At 53.4% G+C, this 27,611-nt stretch overlaps 1 protein-coding gene across 2 annotated transcripts; it reads left to right on the top strand.

Annotated features, from left to right (window-relative positions):
- Positions 1-425: 425 nt before the first annotated feature.
- PAFAH1B2 (platelet activating factor acetylhydrolase 1b catalytic subunit 2) lies at positions 426-27,445 on the top strand. Of its 2 annotated transcripts, XR_003762880.2 has the most exons (7): positions 426-564; positions 17,161-17,248; positions 20,006-20,095; positions 22,169-22,285; positions 22,997-23,119; positions 24,101-25,853; positions 25,951-27,445. XR_003762880.2 is itself a non-coding variant. In XM_029075527.2 (6 exons), exons 2-6 carry the CDS (start codon positions 17,168-17,170, stop codon positions 24,377-24,379), a joined length of 690 nt encoding a protein of 229 aa, XP_028931360.1. In that variant the 5' UTR covers positions 426-564; positions 17,161-17,167; the 3' UTR covers positions 24,380-27,445. The 2 variants fall into 2 exon arrangements, 1 of the variants encoding a protein (XP_028931360.1); XM_029075527.2 differs by having other exon boundaries at positions 24,101-27,445.
- Positions 27,446-27,611: the final 166 nt, after the last annotated feature.

Raw genomic sequence — 27,611 nt, 5'->3', positions numbered from 1 at the left:
GAAGGGAGAAGAGGAAAGAAGGGGAAGGGAGAAGGGGAAAGGAGGGAAAGGGGAGGGGAAGGGAGAAGAGGAGAGGAAGGAAAGGGGAGGGGAGAGAAAGAAAGGAGGGGGAGGAAGAAAAAGCAGAGGAGCGGGAAGGGAAAGAGAAGAGGGAAAAGAGGGGCAGGTGACGGAGATGCAGAGGGCGAGGAGAGCAGGAGCGGCGCCGGGTCCTCGTGGCTTTCCGTCGGCCTCGGCTGAAGGGGGGCCGGGGGGGGGGAGAGGGCCGGGGGGGGGGAGAGGGCCGGGGGGGGGGGGGGAGGGGCGGGGGGGGGGAGTGGGCCGGGGGGGGGGGGGAGGGCCGGGGGCGGGACTTCCGCTGTGGGGCGGCGTGAGTGGCAGGCGGGAAGCGGAAGTGGCGGCGCTGGGGCTGCTGCTGCTGCTGCTGCTGCTGGGGCCGGAGCGGGGACGCGGCGGAGCGGCGGCGCCGGCAGCCACAGACCCACGGGCGGACACGGGCACGGACACGCACACGCAGCCACACGCAGCCGGAGACCCCCGCACCCCGCGCGGACCCCCGCAACGGTGAGTGCCGGACACACCGCCCCCGCCCCCCGGAGGCACCGAGGGAGGGGAGCGAGGGCCGGGGAGGAGGCCGAGGACGAGGCCCGGGGCCGCGCCGCCGCCGCCGCCGCCGCCGCCGCTTGGGGTGGTTGGGATCGTTGTTGTGGTGAGGAGGCCCCGCCCCCGCCCCCGGGACGCCCGCCGCGGCCTCCCCATCCTCCCAACCTCACACCCTCCCGCCTCCCTCCATCCTTTCCCCCCCTCCCGGGGGTCCGGCTGCGGGCCCTGCCCCCCACCCGCCCCAGATCCTCACACGGGCTCAGCAAGAAGCTAAGGAGGCCGGGCTGTGTGTGGATGGGGGAAGATTTAAACCCCCATCTTCATCTGCCAACCCCTCCCCTTACTCCCCACTCCCGAACTTGCCCGTCCCGCCCTCCCCGGGGATGCAGCCGGCTCCACTCCCCCGTTTGCATCCTGCAGGGAGGCGGGATTGGGCAGCCCGGATTGACTTCCCGGAACTGGGCTTTGAGCTCTGGAGTCGCCGGGCTCAAGTGACCTCCCCCACCTCTCTAGCAGCCAGCTTCCAAGGGCAGGGGAGACTGAGGATGGGGAGCAGAAAAGGCTTCCGTGGGGGTTATCGGTGGGCACGTGTGGGTTCATAGGCGCTCTCCAGGTTCATCTCCTACATGCACGGTTCGGGCCTTCAGATCACCGTGCAGAGGAAAGCGAGGAGACCGTTGCGTGCACTGTCTTTTCCTACCTGGCCGGTTGGCACTAACCCCATGGGTGCAGCGCCAGGAGACGCCGCCTACTCTGTGTCTGTTCTGTTGTTAGATTGGACTCTCCCAAATCTTCAGGACAGGACTCTGCACAAAGTAGGAGCTCCATAAATACCGTTATCTGAGACACACCCTTTAGAGCCCACAGGAGGTGGGGGAGGTGCCCCCCCTGAGGGTAACCCCGCTTTGGCCCCTGGGGGACCCCCGAGCCCCACGTGGGCCCGATCCGCTTATTTCGCGATAGCACCGGCGCCCGTTATGTCGTAAGCGCTTAACAAGTACGACGATGATTACTATTAACACGGGCAGCCAGGAAACCTCAATCTTTTGGATTCTCAGAACTAGGCTTTGGCCTCTTGTAGTTGCCAGGCTGCAGTGACCTCTCGTCCTCCGTGTCCCATCACCCACGCCCCCCCCCCCCCAAAACCCACTCAGAGTACCACTTTCCGCTTCCACCTAACTAATCCTTTTCCTATTTCGAGCCACACAGACGTCCGGCTCTGGAATGTGAATCGGTGACCCTTTATGGGCATCGTGAGCCCTCGTCCGAGACCGCCCCAGACTCTAGACTGTAAGGTCGTTGTGGGCAGGGAATGTGTCCCTTTATTGTTGTAAACTCATCCTCTAGATTGTAAGCCCCTTGCAGGCAGGAACCGTGTCTGTTTATTGTTGTATTGATTAATAATAATAATGTCGGTATTTGTTAAGCGCTTACTATGTGCCGAGCACTGTTCTAAGCGCTGGGGTGGACACAGGGGAATCAGGTTGTCCCACGTGGGGCTCATAGTCTTAATCCCCATTTTACAGATGAGGTAACTGAGGCACAGAGAAGTGAAGTGACTTGCCCACAGTCACCCAGCTGACAATTCTCCCAAGTGCTTAGTACGGTGCTCTGCATGCAGTAAGTGCTCAATAAATAGCACCGACTGACTGGCCTTAAGCTGACACCGGACACGGCGGTGCCTGGAGGAGCAGTGTGTTGGTGTTGGCGGTCCCCAGCTATGGCTAGGATTTACTATCCCAGCTGGGGCACCCACCCTTCAAGGTTGGGTGGACAGACTGGTCAGTGCCATCCGAGGGGGTGTCCCCCTCTTGAGCGCTTAGAATTTATGGAATAAATTCCATCATTATTATGTAGGGACAGACATCTGTCTGCACCTTGCTCTGTCTTCACCTGAGCTCACTGAGTGGTCCGAGACTGTAACAACTGCCTGTAAGGAATGGGAACCATAGTGGATAGAGCCCGGGCTTAGAAATTAAAAAGAACTGAGTTCTAATCCCAGCTCCACTGCTTGTCTGCTCTGTGTCCTTGAATAAGTAACTTTGCTTCCCCGTACCTCAGTTACCTCATCTGTAAAATGGGGATTAAAACCGTGAGCCCCGTGTGGGACAGGGATTGGGTCCAACCTGATTAGCCTGTGTCTCCCATAGAGCTTAGTAAGGTGCTTGGCACGTAGTAAATGCTTAATAAATACCATAAAAAGCAGTATTTTTTTGAGCACCTACTGGGTGCCCACCATACTAAGCACCTGGGGGAGTGCTCCAGAGGTAGAAGGGATAATCCCTGCCCCCCAGGATCGTACAATCTAATGGGAAGACACATAAAGTAATTTAGAAATAGGAGGAAGTACCACCCAACTGGTACAATGTGCAAAATTGGGAACCTGGGAGTGCAGAAGTGCTGAGAGGGTGTTCGGTGGGAGGATGAGATGTAGGGAGAAGAGAAATCCACTCAGGAAAGCCTCCCAAAGGGAGGTGCGACTTTTGAAGAGTTGTGAAGATGTGGATCGCTCCAGTCGGATCACTTTGAAGGAGAGGTGGAAGGGGCATGAGGTGGGTTCCAAACAACCCAGTCCACACACTTTTTTGCTCCACTGGTGCTCACCTTCTCAATGGGCCTCATTTTCGCCTGTCTCGCCGCCAACCCCTGGCCCACTTTCTGCCTCTGGCCTGGTATGCCCTCCCTCCTCAAATCCAATAGATAATGACTCTCCCCCACTTCAAGCCTCATTGAAAGCACATCTCCTCTAGGAGGCCTTTCCTGACAAAGCACCCCCCTCTTCTCTTCTCCCATTCCCTTCTGCATCACCCTGACTTGCTCCCTTTGTTCTTCCCCTCCCTCCCAGCCCCAAAGTGCTTATGTACATATCTGTCATTTCTTTATATTAATGTCTATTTTCCCCCTCTAGACAGTAAGCTCATTGTGGGCAGGGAATGTCTATGGTTGTATTGTACTCTCCCAAGTGCTTGGTACAGTAAATAGTACAGTGCTTTACATACATTAATCGCTCAATAAATTCAATTTGAATGAATGAAAGAGTTGAGTGTGAGGCCCACTGAAAAGGTGAACTTGGGCAGGGTGGAGAGTGTGAGCTGGGGTGGAGTGGGAGAAGGGAGCAGATGGGTAAGGCAGGGGAGAGAGAGAGAGCTCATTGAAGTGTCTTTAGGGCATTGGTCAGGACTCTTTGCTAGAGGTAGAGGTGGATGGATAACCATTTGGTTGTTTTGAGGGGTGGAGAGACACGTGCAGAATGATGCTCCGAGAAGGGAGAGGATGGAGACCAGTGAGAAGGCTGCTATAATAGTCAAGCTGGGGTGTGATGAGGGCCTGGACCCGATTAATCACCCCTCCTTCAGCCCCACAGCACTCGTGTACATATCCAGAATTTATTTATATTAATGTCTGTCTCTCCCTCTACACCGTAAACTCACTGTGGGCAGGGAATGTGTCCATCAACTTTGTTGTATTGTACTCTCCCAAGTACAGTACCCTGCACACAGCAAGCGGTCAGTAAATGCGATTCACAGTAATAATTATGGTATTAAGCTCATACTATGTACCGAGCACTGCACTCAACCCTGGGGTAGATAAGAGATAATCAGGTTAGATACAGTCCCTGTCCCTCATGGGGCTCTCGGCCTAAATAGGAGGGAGAGCAGGTAGTGACTCTCCAGTCTCCAGCTGAGAAACCTGAGACCCAGAGTAATGAAGTGACTTGGCCAAGGTCACAAAGCAGGCAGGTGGCAGAGCCGGGAATAGAACCCAGATCCCCTGATTTCTAGGCTCAGGCCTAGCGGATGGAGCACGGGCTTGGGAGTCAGAAGGACCTGGGTTCTAATCCCGGCTCCGCCACTTGTTTTCTGTGTGACCTTGGGCAAGATACTTCTCTGCAGCTCAGTTGCCTCATCTGTAAAATGAGGATTGAGACTATGAGCCCCGGTTGGGACAGGGACTGTTTCCAACCCAATTGGCTTGTATCCATCTCAGCGCTTAGTGAAGTGCCTGGGGCATCATAAGCGCTTAACAAATACCACAGTTATTATTATCATTATTATTATATGTCTGCTCTGTGTCTTCGGGCACATCACTTAACCCCTCTGTTCCTCAGTTATCTCATCTGTAAAATAGGAATTTAGGCTGCGAGCCCCATGCGGGACAGGGACTATGTCCAACCTGATTACCTTGCATCTACCTCAGCGCTTAGAATGGTGCTTGGCCCTTAAGCCCTTACAAGTACCATTATTATTATTATTACTATTATCATTATTTTTTCCAATAGGCCATATGCTGTGTACTTCTGTCGGTCTTCATGTCATGTTTCTTAGCTCCTCTGGGCCCCTCCTGAGCCGGGAGGCTTGCACTCTACCCCTTACCAGAAACAAAGACTCGCCTTGGCCTCTCAGTACCCGGCCCGAGCCACCCTCCACATAACTTCATTCGTTCCTCGGTTTTGCCATTGGCGATGGCCCAGTTTCTCCTGGGTGTGACCTGCGGCCAGCTGGTTCGAGGGCCCCGACCACCCATTCTCCTTGGTTCGCCTCCTCCTCCACGGCCCGGCTTTCAGAGGGTGGGCGGCACGGGCCGGTTCTCATCTTCACAAGTTGTCTGAAAAATGCTCGCCGTGCCTTCTATCCCGGGAAGCCCGTGAAAGCAGCTTTGTATCGGGCGGCCTGGCTCCAGCCGGATACTAGACGTCGTCAGGCCCGGGGCACAAAGCAACACATTTACGCCGAGACACTCTGCCCTCGAGGAGGAGGAGGAGGGGGCTGGCGGCGTGGCCGGCGGTGCCCTCTGCCCACTGGTGGGGTGGGGGGAGGAGTAAGTTGTAGCCCTGAACAGGCTCATGGTGGTATTTCAGCGCTTACTAGGTCCCAAGCACTGTACTAAGCACTGGGGTAGAGACCAGATAATCAAGTCCCACATGGGGCTCACAGTCTAAGTAGGGAGAACAGGGATTGAATCGCCACTTGCGGATGGGGGAAACTGAAGCACAGAGAAGTGAAGTGACTCGCCCGAGGTCACACAGCAGACAAGTGGCAGAGCTGGGTATAAAACCCAGGTTCTCTGACTCCCAGGCCCGTGCTCTTTCCACTAGGGCACACTGCTTCTCTAAGGCTCGAGTCTTGGGGGCCAAGGCGGCCCCCTGCCAAGAGGATAGACCCGGTCCCAGCCCAGAAGGCCCACCGACTAAGGCTTGGCCTGTCATCTCTGATTGTCTTCTCTCTAGAAGAGGGGCTCAGGAGGAATAATAATAATAATTGTACTTGTTAAGCACTTACTATGTGCCAACTACTGTTCCAAGCGTTGGGGTAGATATAGGTTAATCACGTTGGACAGGGTCCCTGTCCCACACAATAATAATAATAATGATGGTGCTTAAGTGCTTACTATGTGCCAGGCACAGTACTAAGCACTGGGTGGATACAAGCAATTCGAGTTGGACACAGTCCCTTTCCCACTTGGAATTCACATTCTTAATCCCCATTTTACAGATGAGGTAACTGAGGCCCAGAGAAGTGAAGCGACCTGCCCAGGGTCAAACAGTAGACACATGGCGGAGCTGGGATTAGAACCCCGGTCCTTCTGACTCCCAGGCCCACGCTCTATCCACTAAGCCACGAGGCCGTTGGTTGCCACCCTGGCACGTGGCATGCGTTTTCTGTACGCAACTCCCAGCGGTGGGGAGTTGAGACCGTTTACTTTGCCGCCCTTCGCTGGCGGAGATGACGCTGAGCCTCCAGCTTTCATTCATTCATTCATTCAATAGTATTTATTGAGCGCTTACTATGTGCAGAGCACTGTACTAAGCGCTTGGGATGAACAAGTCGGCAACAGATAGAGACAGTCCCTGCCATTTGACGGGCTTACAGTCTAATCGGGGGAGACGGACAGACGAGAACAATGGCACTAAACAGCGTCAAGGGGAAGAACATCTCGTAAAAACAATGGCGACTAAATAGAATCGAGGCGATGTACAATTCATTAACAAAATAAATAGGGTAACGAAAATATATACAGTTGAGCGGACGAGTACAGTGCTGTGGGGATGGGAAGGGAGAGGTGGAGGAGCAGAGGGAAAAGGGGAAAGTGAGGCTTTAGCTGCGGAGAGGTAAAGGGGGGATGGCAGAGGGAGTAGAGGGGGAAGAGGAGCTCAGTCTGGGAACGCCTCTTGGAGGAGGTGATTTTTAAGTAAGGTTTTGAAGAGGGAAAGAGAATCAGTTTGGCGGAGGTGAGGAGGGAGGGCGTTCCAGGACTGCGGGAGGACGTGACCCGGGGGTCGATGGCGGGATAGGCGAGACCGAGGGACGGCGAGGAGGTGGGCGGCGGAGGAGTGGAGCGTGCGGGGTGGGCGGTAGAAAGAGAGAAGGGAGGAGAGGTAGGAAGGGGCAAGGTGATGGAGAGCCTTGAAGCCTAGAGTGAGGAGTTTTTGTTTGGAGCGGAGGTCGATGGGCAACCACTGGAGTTGTTTGAGAAGGGGAGTGACATGCCCAGATCGTTTCTGCAGGAAGATGAGCCGGGCAGCGGAGTGAAGAATAGACCGGAGCGGGGCGAGAGAGGAGGAAGGGAGGTCAGAGAGAAGGCTGACACAGTAGTCTAGCCGGGATATAACGAGAGCCCGTAATAGTAAGGTAGCCGTTTGGGTGGAGAGGAAAGGGCGGATCTTGGCGATATTGTAGAGGTGAAACCGGCAGGTCTCGGTAACGGATAGGATGTGTGGGGTGAACGAGAGGGACGAGTCAAGGATGACACCGAGATTGCGGGCCTGCGGGACGGGAAGGATGGTCGTGCCATCCACGGTGATAGAGATGAAGAGTTCCAAGTAGGACGGGTGCACACACACATGCGCACACCCATCACACGCACTTGTCACGCATGCACACCCCCAGGCCGTCAGCAGTGGCGGTCCCATCACACCCCCTTTTAGAGATCCAGTCACCCACCGCTCTCGCTTTCTGGTGCTCTCTGCATTCCCCCCCGCAATGGTCCCCACCTTCCTCCAGATCCCTGCCCCCCGGGGGCACACTCACCATGTTGAAGCAGCAGCAGCATGGCATAATGGTTAGAGTCGGGGCCTGGGAGTCAGAACGTCATGGGTTCTAATCCCGGCTCCACCACCCGTCTGCTGCGTGACCTTGGGCAAGTCACTTCCCTTCGGGCCTCCGTCACCTCATCTGTAAAATGGGAATTGAGACTGTGAGCCCCACGTGGGACAGGGACTGTGTGGTCCATACTGATTTGAGTGTATCCGACTCCAGCGCTTAGTACGGTGCCCACACATAGTAAATGCTTAACAGATGCCGTAATTATTTTTACGGTGATGGGATAGTATAGTTGGATCTCCCCCAGTAGAGCAGGGATCCTTCCATTTGGCCCCGTTGAACCTGGCCTCGACCATGCCTGGCACAAAATGGTACGTCCGGTGGTAGCGGGTGCAGTAGCATTTTAGAGCAGTGCTTGGCACATAGTAACCACTTAACAAATGCCATTATTATTATTATTATTATTATTATTACTGAATACCCATTTGGTGCGCTGCACTGTAATTGGCTCTTGGGGAATAAAGGACTAACAAAGGGACACTGCCTGCCCACAGGATGCTTACCCTCTTCCAGGGGAGACAGACATAAAAATCTCTCCAACCGAAGGGGTCAAAATAAATCATTAAATCAATGAGTGGTTTTTACTGAACGCTTACTGTGTGCAAAGTACTCTACTGAGCGCTTGCGAGAGTATAGTACAGCAGAGTTGGATTAGGGAAGCAGTGTGGCCTAGTGGAAAAAACAAATACCTGGGAGTCCGAGGACCTAGCTTTTAGTCCCTGCTCTACCATGTACCTGCTGGAGCACCTTGGACAAGTCTCTAAGCTCTTCTGTGCCTCAGTTCCCTCATTTGCAGAGTGGGGATTCAATACCCATTCTCCCTCTTAGTAATAATAATAATGATGATGGTATTTGTTAAACGCTTACTATGTGCCGAGCACTGTTCTAAGCGCTGTGGTAGATACAGGGTCATCAGGTTGTCCCACGTGGGGCTCACAGGCTTCATCCCCATTTTATAGATGAGATCACTGAGGCACCGAGAAGTTAAGTGACTTGTCCAAAGTCACACAGCTGATAAGTGGCGGAGCCGGGATTAGAACCCACGACCTCTGACTCCCAAGCCTGTGCTCTTTCCACTAACCCACATTGCTTCTGAGCCTTGTGTGGGATCTGATTATCTTGTAACTACTCCAGTGCTTCGGACATGTTTGTCATGCAGTAAGTGCGTAACAAATACCATAATTATATATTGCCATTATTATCTTTAACAGCCCGCAAAGAGCTTACAGTCAAGTGTCCACGCACATTCACGAGCACCGAGGAAGGTGAAAGGGGAAATCAAGGCAGAGGAGTGACCTAAATTCACAGGTGGTTGGGGAGGTTTTTTAAAATTCCAAATGTTATGAGAGAGTTCCAAAATGGGCCTGGTAATATAATAAAAATAATAATAATAGTACTTGTTAACCACTCTTCTAAGCCATGGGGTAGATACAAGGTAATCAGCTTAGACACAGTCCTTGTCCCACTTGGGTTCAGAGTCCACGTAAGGGCGAGTAGGATTTAGTCCACATTTTCCAGATGAGGTAACTGAGGCACGGAAAAGTTAAGTAACTTGCCCAAGGTCACACAGCTGACAAGTGGCAGAGCTGGGATTAGAATCCAAGTCCTCTGAATGTGGACACTGGGCTTTTTCCCTTGTGGGCATTCCCTACGTTGGCTCCACTGGCCATCCCATAATGAATTTGGAGGAGGACAGATGAGATTATGTGTATATATCTATAATTCTACTTATTTCAATGGTATTGATGCCTGTCAACCTGTTTTGTTGTCTGTCTCCCCCTTCTAGACTGTGAGCCCGTTGTTGAGTAGGGATTGTCTCTCTCTGTTGCCGAATTGTACTTTCCAAGTGCTTAGTCCAGAGCTCTGCACCCAGTAAGCGCTCAACAAATACGATTGAATGAATGAATGAATTAGGGGAGAAAGCGGGAAGCCACGGGGTGGGGGTTCCATCCCCGGAGACGTTTCTCATCCTGCTTCCCTGGACCGTGTGGTTTTTGCCACCCTGGGCCGCCTCCCCCTGTTCAAGTTCCACATCGGAGTATGGTGAGCACAGAATTACCGAGCGTGTCCTGTGCTTAGAGCAACATATTATGCACGTTGGAGAGTACGCGTCAAGAGAGTTGGTAGACGTGGTCCCTGCCTTCAAGGAGTGTCCTCTCCAGTGGAGTAGACGAGCTTCGGGTGTGATATTCTTGCCCTGGAATTTGGATTTCCCCCCAGTGCACCCCTCCCTCAGCCCCACAGCTATTACATACATAGCAGTCATTTATATCAATGTTTCCTCCCCCTCTAGACTATAAGCTCAATGCGAGCAGGAAACGCTCCTACCAAGTCATAGTGTGCTCTGCCAAGCGCTTAGTCCAGTGCTCTGCACATAGCAAGCGTTAAGTAAATACCGTCGATTTGGTACCGATTCCAAGGTTCTTGACAGGGTCATCTTGTCGCTGCATTGGGCAATGGCTTTGCGAACAATAATGATGATGGTATTTGCTAAGTGCTTACTATGTGCCGAGCACTTTTCTCAGCACTGGGGTAGATACAAGATCATCAGGTTGCACACAGTCGTTGTCCCACATAAGGCTCCCATCTTACAGACGAGGTAACTGAAGCCCAGAGAAGTGAAGCGACTTGCCCAGGGTCAGCCGGCAGACAAGTGGCAGAGCTGGAATTAGAACCCAGGTCCTTCTGACTTCCAGGCCCATGTTGTATCCACTAGGCCACACTGCTAGCTTCAGAGCTGTCAATCAGGCTGGAGCTGGGGTGAAGCGTCCCTAGGGCGAGGGTCAAGCTAGTGGTCAGTTGGGCAGGTAGGGGCTGGGCCGAGGGGACCCTGCCCCATTTTGGGAGTGTTAGAAGGGATCTCCTCACCAGAGGTTGGTGGAGGGGGGGATCTCATCTGGCTCTCATCTCCGGGAGGCATCCTGACCCCCGCTGCGTTGGCAAACGTCCCTGCCCGTCGACAGTTCTGTCGGGAAGGAAATGCCTGGCGTGGGTGTCCCCCACCTGTGACTGACACCGGTTCTTCCTGTTTGGAACTGGATGAGGGCTTAACTCTGATCCCGATCCCGTCGGCCCAGCCCTGTCCTTGCTCCCCGGGCTCGGGGGTCGTTGCCTTGCTCGTGTTTTCGAGGGAGAGCTGACGGACGGCGGAGCCGCCAAAGCCGCAGCTTCCTCTGTGAAACGTCACTCTCCCCTCCGTTTACCGAGTCCTTACCGTCCCAGCCCTCTCCAGCTTAAAACTACTTGGCGTTGGGAGCCTCGTTTTCTTTTTCAGGGACAGCCGTGACATGGTATTCTTTGAACGTTTCTGGGCCGGAGGCCACCGAGAAGGAGAATGATCCTGAAGCTCTGACCATCTCGGTGGCCTCCGGCCCAGGAGCGTGTCTATCGATTATATTTACTGCGTGCTTACTGTGTGAAGGGCGCTGTATTAAGCACTTCGGAGAGTACGGTGCAGTAGAGTTGGTAGATTTGTTTCTTTCCCACAAGGAGTTTACAGCCTAGAAGGGAAGACAGAGGTTAAATTATGGCTATGGACGTCCCATTGTTGAGGGATTGTCTCCATCTGTTGCCGATTTGTACTTTCCAAGCACTTAGTACAGTGCTCTGCACACAGTAAGCGCTCAATAAATGCGAATGAAAGAATTAATGATCAATGTGCTGAGAACGGGGTGAATATTAGGTGCTTAAAGGAGACAGATCCAAGTGCTTGGATGATGCAGAAGCATGAGGGAGTAGGGGAAATGAGAGCTTAGTCCGGAATTCATTCATTCAATAGTATTTATTGAGCGCTTACTATGTGCAAAGCACTGTACTAAGCACTTGGAATGTACAATTCGGCAACAGTTAAAGAGAATCCCTGCCCAGTGACGGGCTCACAGTCTAAGCAGGGGATGGCCTCTTGAAGGAGATGGGAATTTAATGAGGCTTTAAAGGTGGGGAGAGTAGTGGGCTGTCGCTTATGCAGAGGGAGGGCGTTTTAGGCCAGAGACAGGACTTGGGCAAGGAGTCGACGGGGCCACAGAGAAGCGGCGTGGCTTAGTGGATAAAGCCCGGGCTTGAGAGTCAAAAGGACCTAGGTTCTAATCCTGGCTCTGTCACATGTCTGCTCTGTGACGTTGGGCAATTCTTTTCACTTCTCTGAGCCTCAGTTTCCTCATTTGTAAAATGGGGATTAAGAGTGTGAGTTCCGTGTGGGACAGGGACTGTGTCCAACTTGAATTGCTTCTATCCACCCTAATGCTTAGTACAGTGCCTGGCACATAGTAAGCACTTAAATACCATTATTATTACTATTGTGTGGGACAGGGACTGTGTCCAACCTGATTAACTTGTATTTACTCCAGTGCTTAGAACAGTGCTTGGCACATAGTAAGTGCTTAACAAACACCACAATTATTACTATTATTTATTATTTCTCTGGGCCTCAGTTCCCTCATCTGTAAAATGGGGATTAAGAATGGGAGTCTCATGAGGGACAGAAACTGTGTCCATCCTGATTAACATGTATCTACACCAGTGCTTGGCACCTAGTAAGCACTTAACAAACACCATAATAATAATAATGTCATTATAGAGGAGATTGAGGTACAGTGAGTAATTTAGCATTAGAGGAGTAAAGCGAGTGGACTGGGTTGAAGTAGGAAATCAGCAAGGTAAAGTAGAAGGGGGCGTGAGTTGATTGAGTGCTTTAAAGTCGATGGTAAGGAGTTGCTTTTGGATGCAGAGGTAGATGGGTGACCACTGGAGGTTCTTGAGGAGCTGGGAGACATGGACTGAACTTTTTCTTTTGTTCTTTTATTATGAAAAAGCATCCGGGGAGCAGAGGGAAGTAAGGGCTGGAGTGGGGAGAGATCGAAGGCAAGGCGGTCATCGAGGTGATCTATGCCCAGGATTCGACGGCTAAAACAGCCCATGGGCTCCGATGGCAGTGATTAAATCCCCAAAAGTCCTGCCCATCTCCTGCACTCTGGCGTGGTGCAGACACTGACAGTCCTTCTGTTGCAAAGGAAGATTTTAGGATTCACACAACCGGTGTATGGTTGCATTTCCTTCTCACCACCCAAAAGCCTTGCGGGTAGGTTCAGGGTTCCACCAGCCCGCAAGGGGCTTCTCTTGAGAAGAGAAGCAGCATTTAGTGGAAGGAGCCCGGGCTTGAGAGTCAGAGGGTGTGGTTCTAATCCCAGCTCCATCACTTGTCTGCTGTGGACCCTGGGGCAAGCCACTTAACTTCTCTGTGCTGCAGTTGCCTCATCTGTAAAATGGGGACCAAGACTGTGAGCCCCACATGGGGCAACCTGATTGCCTTGTATCTACCCCAGCACTTAGAACAGTGCTTGACACATAGTAAGAGCTTAACTACTACTTTAATCGTTATTATTATTATTATTATTATTATTACTCCGCGTAGCCACAGCCGGGACTATCGAACGGAACCACTGAACTGTGAGGGCCCTGAGGGTCTGCTCCCCTGCTCCCCTCCACCCGACATTCAACTGCTCATGTAGTTCCCGTCATATCCATCTCTGCCGTTGTCTGGGGGTTTTGATCGTTTGATTCACCTGTACCCATCGGTCGCCAACCCGACCTTGCCCCCTCCTACTGCACCTTGCTACTCTGCTTCTACAGCCCAGTCCGCACCCTTCGCTACTCTAATGCCAACCTACTCACTGTACCTCGATCTCTTCTGTCTTCGCCGCCGACCCCTCGCCCACATCCCGCCTCTGACCTAGATTGCCTTCCCTCCTCATAGCCAATGGACAGTAACTCTCCCCCACTTCAAAGCCTTACTGAAGGCACATCTCCTTCAGGAGGCCTTCCCTGACTAAGCCCTCTTTTCCTCTTCCCGCACTCCCTTATCGCCCTGACTTGCTCCCTTCATTCATCCCCCAACCCAGCCCCACAGCACTTATGTACTTATCTGTCGTGTATTTATTTATATTGTCTGTCTCCCCTGCTAGATCTGAGCTCGTTGTGGGCAGGGACTTTGTCTTTGTATTGCTCTGTTGTACTCTCCCAAATGCTTAGTACAGTGCTCTGCACACAATAAGCGCTCAGTAAATACAATTGACTGACTCGCCTCATTCTCAGACCAAGCATCTCGGGGACCACAGATTGGGTCTGATTCTCAGCCAAGTGTTTTTTCCTCAGTGTTTGGCACACAGGCACTTAATACAATTATTACAGCTGTTATTGTCAAGATCAAAGCAGTGATGGCGGCGACCGCCCTCCATGCCTTTCATTCGATCAATCAGTGGTATTTATTGAGCACTTACTATGTGCAGAGCATTGTACTAAGTGCTTGGAGAATACAAAACACAACAGAATTAGCGGTCACATTCCCTGCCCATAATGAGCTTACATGGTAGAGGACGGCATTGAGGCTGAGGGCTATGCGATCAGTTTCATTTTATATAGCCATTTAATAATAATAATAATAATGTTGGTATTTGTTAAGCGCTTATTATGTGCAGAGCACTGTTCTAAGCCCTGGGGTAGACACAGGGGAATCAGGTAGTCCCACGTAGGGCTCACAGTCTTCATCCCCATTTTACAGATGAGGGAACTGAGGCACAGAGAAGTGAAGTGACTTGCCCAAGGTCACACAGCAGACAAGTGGCAGAGCTGGGATTCGAACTCATGACCTCTGACTCCAAAGCCTGTGCTCTTTCCACTGAGCCACGCTATAATAATTATGATGATTAGTACTAGTAGTAATAATAATAATGGTGGTGCTAAGCACTTACTATGTGTCAAGTACTATACTAAGCACTGGGATAAACAGATAAACAGGTCCCATGTGGGGCTCACAGTCTAAGTAGGAGGGTGAACAGGAATTGAATCCCCATTTTGCAGATGAGGGAACTGAAGCACAGAGAAGTGAAGTGATTTGCCCCAACTCATCCAGCAGACAAGTGGCAGAGCCAAGATTAGAACCTGGGTCCTCTGATTCCCAGGCCCGGCCTCTTTCCAGCCTGATTTTGATCAGAGCTGGCACAAGGTATTTGTCAGCATATCGGCACCAGTGTTCATGGTGGTTGATGGCACACAGGAACAGAGGTAGGAGGAGAAGCAGCGTGGCCTGGTGGACAGAGCCCGGGCTTGAGAATCGGAGGACCTGGGTTCTGGTCCTGCTTCCGCCACTTGTCTCCTGGGTGACCTTGAGCAAGTCACTTAACATCTCTGGGCCTCAGGCACCTCACCTGTAAAATAGAGATTAAAATCTTCCCCCCTCCAACTTAGCCTTTGAGCCCCACAAGGGAAAGGGACTGTGTCCGGTCAGAAAAACTTGTATCTATCCCAGCGCTTAGAACAGTGCTTAACATTTAGTAGGCGCTTAAGAGATACCATTTAAAAAATGGTCAGCGGGAGAGAGACAAGAAGTGGACCACCTCAGTGGTTTCGAGGGATGAAGCTCAAATCAATCAGTGGTATTTATTGCATGCTTACCGTGTGCAGAGTAGAGTTGATGGGTGCATTCCATGCTCTCAAGCAGTTTATAGTGTAGTCGGGAAGAAGACAGAAAAATGAATTGCAGGTAGAGGAAGCGGCAGACAGTAAGGCTGTGGACATAAGTGCTGTGGGGCTGGGGAGTGGAGTGAGTATCAATCATTCATTCAAACGTATTTATTGAGCACTTACTGTGTGCAAAGCACTGTGCTGAGTGCATGGGAAAGTACACTGTAACAACAGACACATTCCCTTCCCACAACGAGTTTACGGTCTAGAGCGCAAGAGAGATGTTAATATAAATAAATAAATTAGAGATAGGTACCTCTCTCATCAAAGTACTTGGGGGTATCGTCACCAATGGTATTTATTGAGCGCTTACTATGTGCAGAGCATTGTACTGAGAGCTTGAGGGAGGACAGTACAGCTGAGTTGGCTGACGTGTTTCTTGCCGACAACAAACTTACAGTCTAGAGTGGGAGACAGACATTAATATAAATAACTTATAAAATTTATAGATCTGTATGTAAGTGCCTGGGGGCTGAGGGTGGGGTGGATAGCAAATGCCCCAAGATCACAGACCCAAGGGTCTAGATGCAGAAAGGAGTCGTGAAGTGGCAGGTTTGGGGCGGGGGGGTCCCCTACCCTGTCAGCATCTTAATCAGTGGTATTTATTGAGCGCTTAATATGTGCAGAGCACTCTACCGAGTCGGCCATCCCAGTTGGGCGGATCGGGCTCGGGTGGTCCGGCGGCGGGAGGCAAGGCGAGCGATCGGCAGGCGCCAGCTCCCTCGTCTGTGGCCGGCCCCAAGGACAGCCTCCATTGCTCCCTTCCCATCCAGCGAAGGCACTCCCGGAGCGGCATCCATCATCATCTGCGTCCCGTTGACCGCCGAGTGGCCAATCCCCCTGGGTCACCGGCCACTTAGGCTAACAGGTGATCGTGAAAAATCCAATACGGGGACAGAGCGCTTTCTCGGAGCAAATCCAGCAGCCTTAAATGTCTGTGCCACTCAGAACTTACCCACTTTCAAGGCAGACCTACGAAGGTACATTTCTAGGCAAGGCCGGAAGCGAAGCGTAGATTTTCAATCCAGTAGGTAGAACTGCAGCCACCAGTCTTTTACTACAGAGCCCCGTTCTGGCCCGTATTTATCGAGGCCTTACCATGTGCAGATAGAGTGTTGTACCAAGCGCTTGGTAGGGTACAATAAAACAGTTGGTAGACACATTCCCTTCCCACAGTGAGCTTACAGTCTAGAGAAAGGCCAAGACAGACTCCCTGCCCGAAGTCAGGTGGGAAAATGGAACAGACATGCCCCCGCCCAACTCTCCCGGCACCACCAAGAAAGAGGTGGGGGAAGGACATGCTTTGCTCATTCATTTATTCAATCATTTACTGAGCACTTACTATGTGCAGAGCACTGTACTAAGCGACTGGGGGAGTACAATGTAATGATAGACACATTTACCACACGGTCCTTGACCTCGGAGAGATGGGTTGCACACGCTTTATACGGATAATCAGAACTGATCACTGCGGTATTTGTAGTGGATAGAGCCTGGGCCTAGAAGTCAGAAAGGCAAGTGTTCTAATCCCGGCTCCACCACCTATCTACTGTGTGACCTTGGGCAAGTCACTTCACTATGCCTCTGTTACCTCATCTGTAAAATGGGAATTGAGACTGGGAGCTGCTCAAGGGACAGGGATTGTGTCCCATTCGATTGCCTGGATCCACCCCATAGCTTAGTACAGTACCTGGCACAAAGTAAGCGCTTAACAAATACCATAAAATTATTACTGTGCGTATTACGTGGCAAGTTCCGTCCTAAGCGCTGGGGTAGAGGCAAGATCATAAGGTCAGGTGCCGTCATCCCGGAGGGGCTCGCTGGGGAGAGGGGCAAAGGGGGAGGAGTCACGATGCGATGGATGCCCACCCTCAGGGCAGCTGGAGGCCGGATACCGTTGGAGATTCCACATGAAGTGAATGTGACCGTCTTCCCCCAGGTGGAGAATGAGCCAGGGAGACGCCAACCCCGCAGCCATCCCTCACGTGGCGGAAGATATCCAAGGAGATGACCGGTGGATGTCTCAGGTAACAACAGCAATAATAATAATAATAATAATAATGGTAATTGGGGTATTTGTTAAACACTTACTATGTGCCAAGCACTGTTCTAAGCTCTGGGGTAGATACAAGATCATCAGGTCCCACAGAGGGCTCACAGTCCAAGGAGGAGGGAGAACAGGAATTGAATCCCCATTTTACAGATGAGGGAACTGAAACATAGGAGGAAGGGAAATGATTTGCCCAAGGTCACACAGCAGGCAAGTGGCGGAGGTGGGATTAGAACCCAGGTCCTCTGACTCCCAGGCCCATGCTCTTTCCAACAGGCCGGGAACGGACCCTCTCACCCGGGGGCTTTGACCCTATGATGGCAACGAGGTGGGGCAGTGACGGCGGAGGCAGCAGGCGGTGTCATGTTGAATGTTGATGCCAGGTGGTCCCCTCTGCAGTCAGGCGGTCAGTCATAATTATTGAGCGCTTACTCTATGCAGAGCACTGGACTAAGAACTTGGGAGAGCCCAATATACGAATATAACAGACACATTCCCTGCCCACAACAAGCTTACAGTCTAGAGAGGGAGACGTGCATGGGGAACGTCACCACCCACCAGCCTTAGGTGAGACGGAAATGCCGCTAATGAGCGAGTTAATAATAACAATTAATAATAAATATGGTATCTGTTAAGCATTTACTATGTGCCAGGCACTTTTCTAAGTGCTGGGGTAGATTCAAGATTATCAAGTTGGACACAGTCCCTGACCCACAGACTCCTCACAGTCTTAACCCCCATTTCCAGATGAGGGAACTGAGGCACAGAGAAATTAAGACCAGTGGTGGAGCCGGAATTGGAACCCATGACCGTCTGACTCCCAGGCCCGTACTCTGTCCACAAGGCCAACTGCAGAGGATCTCCCCCACCTGCCGTGGGCTGATGGAAGTCCGGCCCCTTCCCTCTCCTGTCCAGCTCTGGTTGGACACCTGCCCTCACAGCCCACCACTCTGGCCTGTGAGGAGGGGGCCCGGGAAAGCCCCACCATCAGCCTGGCAGGCCCAACCCAGAGCCAGGCGCGGTCATCCCACTGCCGGGCCAAACAGGACCCTCCATCCTTCCTGCCACTGCGGAAAGTTGGAGCCCTGCCCCCACCCCCGGGTGGACTCATCATTCAATTAATATCAGTAATGATCGAATGCTTCCTTTGTGCAGAGCACTGTACTATGTGCTCAGGGAGCACAGTAGAATTAGCAAACAGTCTAGAGGGAGCTTTGGGGGAGTTTCTACCTGGTGCATCTCCCAACCTGCCCAGAACCCAGGTGTCCAGACTCCTCGTCCTTTGAGGCCGGGAGGGAGGGGTTACGTGGTCTTGGTTCTGTTGGAGGTGGGGCCTGGATTAGACCAGTGAGAACAGCTCACTGGTGTCTCTGGTAGGAGGAGGGGTCTCATGTCTGGTTTTAGCCGAGACCCTCCCTCCCCCTCTTATGTGAGGCCGGTGTGAGTTGAAGATCCAAGAGTCGAGCCATTCCCTAGCAGCATTCTGACACCCCAGTTGCTTTCCCTGCTCCCACAGGCAAAGGGGCCACGTCCTTTAGACTGTAGGCTTGTTTTACGCAGGAAATGCCTTAATTGTTGTACTCTCCCAAGTGCTTAGTACAGTGCTCTGCACACAGTAAAGTGGTCAATAAATACGATCGACTGACTTTTTTTTAATGGTATCTGTTAAGCGCTTACGTGCCAGGCACTGTGGTAAGCGGTGGGGTAGATACAAGTTAATCAGGTAGGACCCAGTCCCTGTCCCACATGGGGCTTAGTCTTAATCCCCATTTTACAGATTAGGTAACCGAGGTGCAGAGAAGGCAAGTGACTAGCCCAGAGTCCCCTGGCAGACAAGTGATGGAGCCAGGATTAGAACCTGGGTCCTCTGACTCCCAGGTGCATGCTCTTTCCACTAGACCCCACTGTTTCCTGTGGCTGCAGATCTCAGGGTAAGACCGTCCCCTCTCCGCTGCCCATCTTCTGGCTTCAGCGGAGGGCACCGGCCCAGTGGTGAAGCGGAAAGGATGGGCAGGGCGCATGGCGAAGGGGGCTCCCACCTAAAAACCAATGATAATAATGATGGCATTAGAGAAGCAGCGTGGCCTAGTGGATAGATCCCGGGCCTGGGAGTCAGAAGAACCTGGGTTCTAATGCCGACTCCACCACATGTCTGCTGTGTGACCTTGGACAAGCCACTTGACTTCTGTGGGCCTCAGTTCCCTCATCTGTAAAATGGGAATTAAGACTGTGAGCCCCATGTGGTGCAGGGACCGTGTCCAACCTGATTAACTTGGATCTACCTCAGTGCTTAGAACAGTGCTAGGCACACAGTAAGTGCTTAACAAGTACCATAATTATTACTTATTAAGCTTTTACTACATGCTAAGTATAGGGGTGGATACCCGGTTATCGGATCAGATACGGTCCCCCCAAGGGGCTCCCGGCCTCCGTTACCCCTATCTCACAGAAGAGAAACTGGGGCGCAGGTAAGTTAAGCGACTCCTCAGGGGCCATGCGGCAGGCAGGCGGCGGAGCCGGGACCAGAGCCCGGATCTCTCGACTCCCGGGCCTGTGCCCTTGCCACCAGGCCACCCGGCCCTGGAAGGGCAGAGCAGAGGGAAGGTTGGCCAACTGGGCAGCAGAGTTTCGGTTGGGTGGTGGCCAGAAGAGCTGATGGGGGCAACGGGGCCCATCCTCACCCTCTTTTCTCCTCTCTCTTATCTCTTGTGTCCCGTGTCCATCCTCCACCCAGCACAATAGATTTGTCCTGGACTGCAAAGACAAAGAGCCCGACGTCCTCTTTGTGGGGGACTCCATGGTGCAGCTGTTACAGCAGAACGAGGTGACGCCGTGGGGCGGGACGGGGGACGGTCGGAGGCGGGAGGGGGGTCCCTTACATCCCCCACAGGTCTCCTCGCCCCCCCCCCCCCCCACCGTCGGAGCGGCTCCCTCCTGGAATGGGAGTCAGACCGGCGTAATGGGGTGTCTCCGGTGCCTCAGGCAGCGGAGAAGGGGCGGTGGGGGAGGAAGGGGTGGTCATCCACCTGAGGGGAGACTGTCTCAGATTGTGTCCTCCTGCCTCCACCACTGTGGATCTCAGCACTCCACTTCGGTAGTGTCAGCAGAAGGGCTGGGGCTCTTGAAGGATACTCTCCTAATATGCCTAATATGGGGTCGTGCAATAGCAATTATAATAATAATTGTAGTTTTGTTAAGCACCTACTATGTGCCAAGCGCTGTATTAAGCACTGGGGTAGATGTAAGGTACTCAGGTCCCACATTATTATTTTGATTACTGTTTTTGTTTAGCACTTGTGTCAAGCACTGTAATTAAGCACTGGGGTAGGTACAAGATAACCAGGTCCCACATTATTATTATTATTGTTTTTGTTAAGCGCTCACTATTATCAAGCAGTGTACTAAGTGCTGGGGTAGATACAAGATAATCAGGTTCCACATTATTATTATTATTATTAAGTGCTTACTAGGTGTCAAGCACAGTACTAACTGCTGGGGTAGATACAAGATAATCAGGTCCCACATCATCATTATCATTATTATTTTAATTGTTTTTGTTAAGTGCATACTATGTGTTGAACACTGTATTAAGCACTCGAGTAGATAGAAGATAAGCAGGTCCCACCCAGGTCTCTCAGTCAGTAAGTAGGAGGGAGAACAGGTATTGAATCCTCATTTTGCGGATGAGGGAACTGAGGCACAGAGAAGTGAAGTGACTTGCTCCAGGTCACACAGCAGGTACATGGTGGAGCCGGGATTAGAACCCAGGTCCTTTGACACCCAGGGCCAGGCTCTTTCTATTAGGCCACGTGGCTTCACTGCCCAGATTAAGCGTTAGTAAATACTGTTGATTGATTGAACGATTGACTGACTGGCAGGGATCATATCTATTAGCTGTGTTGGACTGCTTCAAGTCCATAGTACAAGTGCCCTACACAGAGTAAGCACGCAGGGACCCTGGCTATTAATGCTCTATTGTACTCCAAGAGCTTAGTAATAATAATAATGATATTATCTGTTAAGCGCTTATTATGTGCCAAGCATCGTTCTAAGGGTAGATACAGGGTAATCAGACTGTCCCACGTGGGGCTCTCAGACTTAATCCCCATTTTACAGATGAGGTCACTGAGGCACAGAGAAGTTAAGTGACTTACCCAAAGTCCACGCAGTTGATGTGGCAGAGTTGGGATTCGAACTCATGACCTCCAACTGCTAAACCCTTGCTCTTTCCATTAAGCCACACTGATTCTAGTCGTCAGCACAGACTAGGTAATCAATAGATACCACTGATTGATTGTCTGGCAGAGATCATGTCTATTAGCTCTGTTGAACTCTTCCCAAATGCTTATTATGATGCTCTTCAGAGAGGAAGTGCTCAAACACTGCCGATTCATTGGGGTTTTGGGGGTTTTTATGGTATTTGTTAAGCATCTATTATGAGTCAAACACTATTCTAAACCCCGGGGTAGGTACAAGTTAATCAGGCTGTACACAGTCCCTGTCCCACGTGGGGCTCACAATCGTAATCTCCAGTTTTCAGATGAGGGAACTGAGGTGCAGAAAAGTGAAGTGACGTGGCCAGGGTCACCGAGCAAGCAGTTGGCAGAGTCATGATTCGGACCCAGGTCCTCTGACTCCCAGCCCAGGCTCTTTCCAATAGGCCACGCTGCTTCTCAGCAGCAGCAGGCTGAGGGCCCCAAGGTGTGTAACGGCGGCATTGTAGAGCTGGGGCCCTTCCCTGGAAGGAGCCTACGTTCTCATGCGGTCTCTCCAGGTCTCCCGCGGGAATGATGACGAATCCCGCCCTATCCATTGGAATGTCTGGAGCCCACCCGAGCCCCAGGGTCCGAGCACGGCCGGCCCACAGCTCAGCTAACACCTGTCTTCCCGCTCCTAGATCTGGCGAGAGCTGTTCTCCCCCCTCCACGCATTGAATTTTGGGATCGGCGGGGACACGACAAGGCACGTCTTATGGAGGCTGAAGAACGGAGAACTGGAGAACATTAAACCCAAGGTAACAGCAGACTCAGCCAGCGAAGCCCCTGTCCAGGGGACGTCACTGGCCGGGGAGCTTCTCCGACGGGAAGTGACGTTGGATGGAAGAGAACGCTCAGATATCCGTTCCAAGTGGCTCCTTTTCAGCTGGGTTTCTTGGGGAGAGAGATAACGGGCAAGAACACGCGTGCTCACTGGGTGTTTGGGATAGGAGGCCACTCTTCCCACAGTGCCCTTCTGCCTGGCCACGGCACAGCGCCGGGTTTCTGGCTACACGAGACCCAATCCTGCTCGAAAGCTGTAACACGAGAGTCTTCCGGAAACTCCACCTCGTGTTACGGCAGAGCTGGGTGACTCGGTTTCCCTTGGCCAGCGGGAACCTGAGCGGGGCAGAGATGGTGTGGAAGGGTCCTCTTGACTGTAAGCTCACTGTGAGCAGGGAATGTGTATTATATTGTTCTTTGTACTCTCCCAAGCGTTTAGTACAGTGGTCTGCAGAAGAGTAAGAACTCAATGAATACGGTTGCCTGACAAAATACAGTTGACAGAGAGGAGGGCTGCAACAACTTGAGAGAGGAAGGGGAAGGGAGAATCTGCCCCCTCCCTGCACCCCTGTTGGCCCCGACCAGAAGGATCCGTACTCGAAGAATCTTCTTCCTCTGGGAGCCGGCCCCAACAGCCGGAATGGCTCCAAAAGCAGCGCTCCCTTCCGTTTCCCCTTGGTTTCCAGGTCATCGTTGTCTGGGTAGGAACCAACAACCACGAGAACACGGCAGAAGAAGTGGCCGGAGGGATCGAGGCCATCGTGCAGCTGATCAACACGCGGCAGCCGCAGGCCAAAGTCATCGTCCTGGTACGCGGCTGTCCCTCGGACCGGGCGACGGGCGGGACGGCGGGGGGAACGTGGGAGAGAGACGGACGCCAGGCCGGGTCTCCCCACCTGCCTCAGCCTCGGTCCCTCCTCAAAGGGAAGAACGGGTTGCCTCGGCCCATTCCCCTCGAGGAGTCCTCTAGGCTGTAAACTCATTGTGGGCAGAGAACGCGCCACCCAACTCTGTCGTGTTTTCCTAAGCGCTTACTACAGTGCTCCACACCCAGTAAGTGCTCAGTAAATATCATCGACTGATGGTCACTGCCACCCCCCCCCCCGTTGGCCTTGGGCAGGGGGAGGCCGGCCGGTAGGCCCCTGGGGCTGATCCAGGGAGGAGGCCGGTAGCCAGCCTGGACATCCGAGTATGATGCTGGAGGAGCGTCTCTAGACTGGAAGCTCATTGTGAGCAGGAAATGTGTCTATCGTTATATTTTATTCTTCCAAGCGCTTAGTATAGTAGTCTGCCCACAGAAAGCGTGCAGTAAATACTATCGAGTGAATGACTCCTGGCCCTGCTGGTTAATCATGGCCATGCATCCATTGGAGATGCAGGCTCCCTGCCTCTCCCTTCCACCTGCAGGATCGATGAAGCAGGGGCTCCTAGGGTGTGAGCCAGGTGTGGAGGCCCAGAGGCTCCCGGCTACTTCCAGATTCTCCAACAGCTTCAGGGATAGGTCAGAGCCGTGTCCCCCCCACAGTGAAACGGGCTGTGTCCAGTCTCCCCTCCAATACGGGGCGAAACAGCAGATTCAGAGATGAGCCGAGGTCCCTCCAGGAGTGGCCGTCCGCCGTGATGGGCTCACGGAGGTCCGGCAGTAGCCCCAGGCATCTCCAGAATCAAGCTGAGGGAAAGGAAAATTGTCCAGCTCCCAAGTGGGTGGGGACCGACCCCCCAGACCCTCCCCGGCAACCTCGGCATCCATCCAGTTTCTCTCTGCTTCTCTCCCTCGCGCTCCCCGCCAGGGCCTGCTTCCTCGTGGTGAGAAACCCAACCCATTGAGGCAAAAGAACGCTAAGGTGAACCAGCTCCTGAAGGCCTCCCTGCCCAAACTGGTCAACGTCCAGCTCCTGGATACAGACGGGGGCTTCGTGCATTCGGACGGCGCCATCTCCTGTCACGACATGTTCGACTTTCTCCATTTGACCAGCGGCGGCTACGCCAAGATCTGCAAACCCCTCCACGAACTGATCATGCAGCTGCTGGAGGAGACCCCCGAGGAGAAGCAGGCCACGCTGGCCTGATCCGCCCCACGCCCTCTCCGCCTCATCGGATCGGGTCAAGCCCTGGCACTCCAGAACCCCCTCCTTCTCTCTCTTTCCCGTTCTCTCTTTCCCTCTCTCTCTGTCTCTCCCTCTCCAAGCACTTTCCATTGTAGAATGTTCCCAGCTGTTCATCTCTAGCGTTGGAAGGCGGAGGTTTAAACTGGTCTCGTACAGAATAGGTCTGGTTAACCCCAGGAGAGGGCAGGGCCAGGAAGGGGCATCCTCTCCGAGCGGTTCTTTGTCGGAAGGGAGAACGGGGACTCTCTCTCTAGCCATCTGGGCAACAGACTCACGTGTACCCCCGCCCTGCTCTCCCTAGGAGCCCGTCGGCCTGAATGACGGCCACCCCGAAAACACCCTCTCTCCCGTCCCACCCTGGCCTGCGGACCTGATCGTAGGCAGCGGTGGGGTCCGCGGTCGCCTGTCCCCGGGCCGGAGACCGCCCCGCTTCCAATTAGAAAGTTTATATTTTAGATTTCTCATCTTATGCTCAAGTGCGCCGTTTTCTCTTTTGTTGTTGTTTGTTTTTGGGTTTTTGTTTTGTTTTTTTGTTCGGTCAGCATCCGAGCAGAGGAAAGTTCTCTTCGGAAGTGGGAGCGGGGGTTTGTGCCTCCGTTTATGTCTCTCTCTCTCTCTCCTTATCTCTGTCTCTTCCCCATCCTCCCCACAAACGTATGTGTGTCTCCTTTTATAATAACACTGTCCCGTTCTTTCTAGAATTTGGGGAGAGGTGATGGTGGGGCGGGGGTTTGTTTGGGGGCTCCCGAACGTCAGGTCTCTCAGTGAACTCCACCTCTGTACGTCTGCCCCCCTCCCCACCACCGTCATAGTCCGTGTTGATGTGTGATGTTCCAGGCTCTAACCGTCTTAATGGCTATGCTGACAGGCGACCCACCCCCGGCCAGCTGCTCCCTGGCGAACGCACCCGCACCTTGTTTCGGTGGCGTGGTGCCTGTCCTGTGCTGACACTCCCGGCTGGGTGGTCTCCGCTCGGAAGCCCCGCGACCCTCCCCGGCTTCCGGTCCCTCCCCTCGGCCTGTCGTGTCCCCCCCGCCCCGGCCCTCCGGGTGCATGTCTTGTGGTTGCTTCTCGGCGGTTTTTATCTGTGCATAGGTTTTTATTCCAGCAGAAGTCGGCCTCTTCTCGTGGAGAAGAGGGGGCCGCGGGAGGCTCTGACTTTGTGAATCGCCGCTTTCCTCCCCAGCCCCAGCAGCGTTCAGGTGAACGGAAAGGAGCGTGTTTTAATACTTGGAAGGAGGAGACCTCACTTCTCCATATCCCTCTGGAACTCCGGTCCCAGCCACCCAGAAGGAGAGACAGACGTCCACGTCGGAACGGCAGCCTCCCCTCCCACACCTCCTGAATGGGTGGGTGGCGAGGACCCAGAGGAGCAGGGGAGGGTGGATCCGTGGGGCCTGCACTCTGAGGCCGGCGGCTGTTACTGCTGCTGTCGGTGAGTTTTGGGGGTTGGAGCGGTCTGGGGGTGGCGGAGCTCCACCCTGGATTGGGTAGGAATGGACAAATGGACTGGTTTTCACTTTCTTTTCAAGGAGCCTCCTGGGGCCTCATTTTGTTTCTTGAGCCTTCCCATCACCCTCTCTGGCCTTCCAGAAAGCCCACCTGCTCCCAGCAAGGCTGGTCTTCCCCGAACCGGAATTCCGGCATATGGAAAGCGCTTGGCTTTGGCAGGTCGGAGCCGCGTCCTCTGAGTTTTGACAGTCAACTCTTGGCCCTGCCTTCCTCCCGCCGACCCACATTTTAGCAAGAAAGCCGGCCAGGGCCCGCGCAGAGATCGGGGGTGGGAGGAGCGGGGGGAGGAAGGAGGGGCCGACTTTGCACCCAGGCTTCGCTTCCTGTCAGAAGGGATTGCTGAGTGGGAAGTAGCCCCTCACCACCGGCTCTCTGTGAGGTGGCTTGGCCCGCATCCACTGCTTGAGCCCTCACTTACTGTTCATCTTGGCCCTCCCCACCCCCTGCTCTCGGCGGAGCCCGGTGACCACCCACCTCTGCCCCGTCCCTCCCGGGTGGCTTTGGGTGGCTGCTTTCCCATCTGGCTCGTCTCCTTGGACAAAGCCGCCGGGGTTGTTGGCTGGGAATTCTCCAAACCTCACCTGCAAGGGGAGGCCGGGCCCACCGTGGGGCTAAAGCCCCGACCCCGTACCGGGAGTCCTCCCCGGGCTCGGGCCTTTGATTTACCGCTCGGCCCGTGGCGGGGTCGCCCCGGCTCTCTCCTCCCGGCCCTCCGCTTCTCTGGCTGCATCGGCCCGAACTGCGGCTGCTGCTGCTGTTCCTGCAGCACCCGGTCTCGTCCGATGCATCTCGGAGCCGTGCTGCGGAGGTGCCCCTGCCTCAGTCCCGAGGCTGTGGCCCTCGCGGGGTACTCGCTAATGTCCGGCGGGGCCAGCCGGGGTGTCCGGCCGAATCAGACCCGGCCCCTCCTTCCGGAGGCCAAGAAGAGCCCCTGTGTCGCCCGTGTGTCCCTTGAGTGTTGGCCTGGAGGTTGTGGGTCCTCAGACTGGCTGTGAACACCCCCCCGCCCCCCTCCACCTCAGCCCCTTACTTGTCTCTGGATTGTATATGTATCTATGTCTATATATCTACGTATAGATCTAGATATATAGATGTAGGTGTATATATACATATATATATGTATAAATCCCTAGTCGCCGTTTACAGTTGTGTGCTGGAGCCTGAAGTATTGTCTGTCCCGTGGTGTATGAGCATTGCCGACTATTTATTGCAGTGATGAAGAAAAGGAAACGGTGTGGCTGAGGCCCAGGGACTGCGGACCCCTCCCCGTCCGCGGGACCCCGGGGTGAAAGTGAGGTGGGACGTCGGGGCGGGGGAACTAAGCTCAGAGGATGGCACCCCCAGGGCTTCTCCCTGGCATTTCCTGCTCGGAGGCCACAGCTGCTAACCGACCGGCCCGCCTGGCCCCGAGAGGAGTTCGTGATTCCGCTTTGGCACGGTTGCATCGGCCGGTAGTTGCATCGACCCACTCTGTTTTAGTGCAGATTTCAATATAAGTGTAAACATTTCACCCAACCCTTTGGCGTGGCTCTCTGTTTCACGCTCCGCCCTTTCGGGGGTCCCTTGGAAATCTGTTTCCCCACTGCCGGGGCGGCCGGCTGGGAGGGGAGTGGGCGTAGGCGATTCCTGGGTGAAACGGGTGTTCAGGGTTGGCCTGTCCGAGCTCCTGTGATTGGAGGCC

Source organism: Ornithorhynchus anatinus, chromosome 11 (assembly GCF_004115215.2).
Source record: "Ornithorhynchus anatinus isolate Pmale09 chromosome 11, mOrnAna1.pri.v4, whole genome shotgun sequence".
Lineage (NCBI taxonomy): Eukaryota > Metazoa > Chordata > Mammalia > Monotremata > Ornithorhynchidae > Ornithorhynchus > Ornithorhynchus anatinus.
The sequence above is the reverse complement of the archived record's forward strand: the minus strand, read 5'-3'. Positions and strand labels throughout refer to the sequence as shown.

Excerpts from the sequence above, each read along its gene's own strand:
- PAFAH1B2 (XM_029075527.2), top strand. The coding sequence starts at position 17,168 with ATGAGCCAGGGAGACGCCAACCCCGCAGCCATCCCTCACGTGGCGGAA. Across the intron at positions 22,286-22,996 it reads TGGAGAACATTAAACCCAAG|GTCATCGTTGTCTGGGTAGG; the intron begins GTAACAGCAGAC and ends CTTGGTTTCCAG. Across the intron at positions 23,120-24,100 it reads AGGCCAAAGTCATCGTCCTG|GGCCTGCTTCCTCGTGGTGA; the intron begins GTACGCGGCTGT and ends GCTCCCCGCCAG.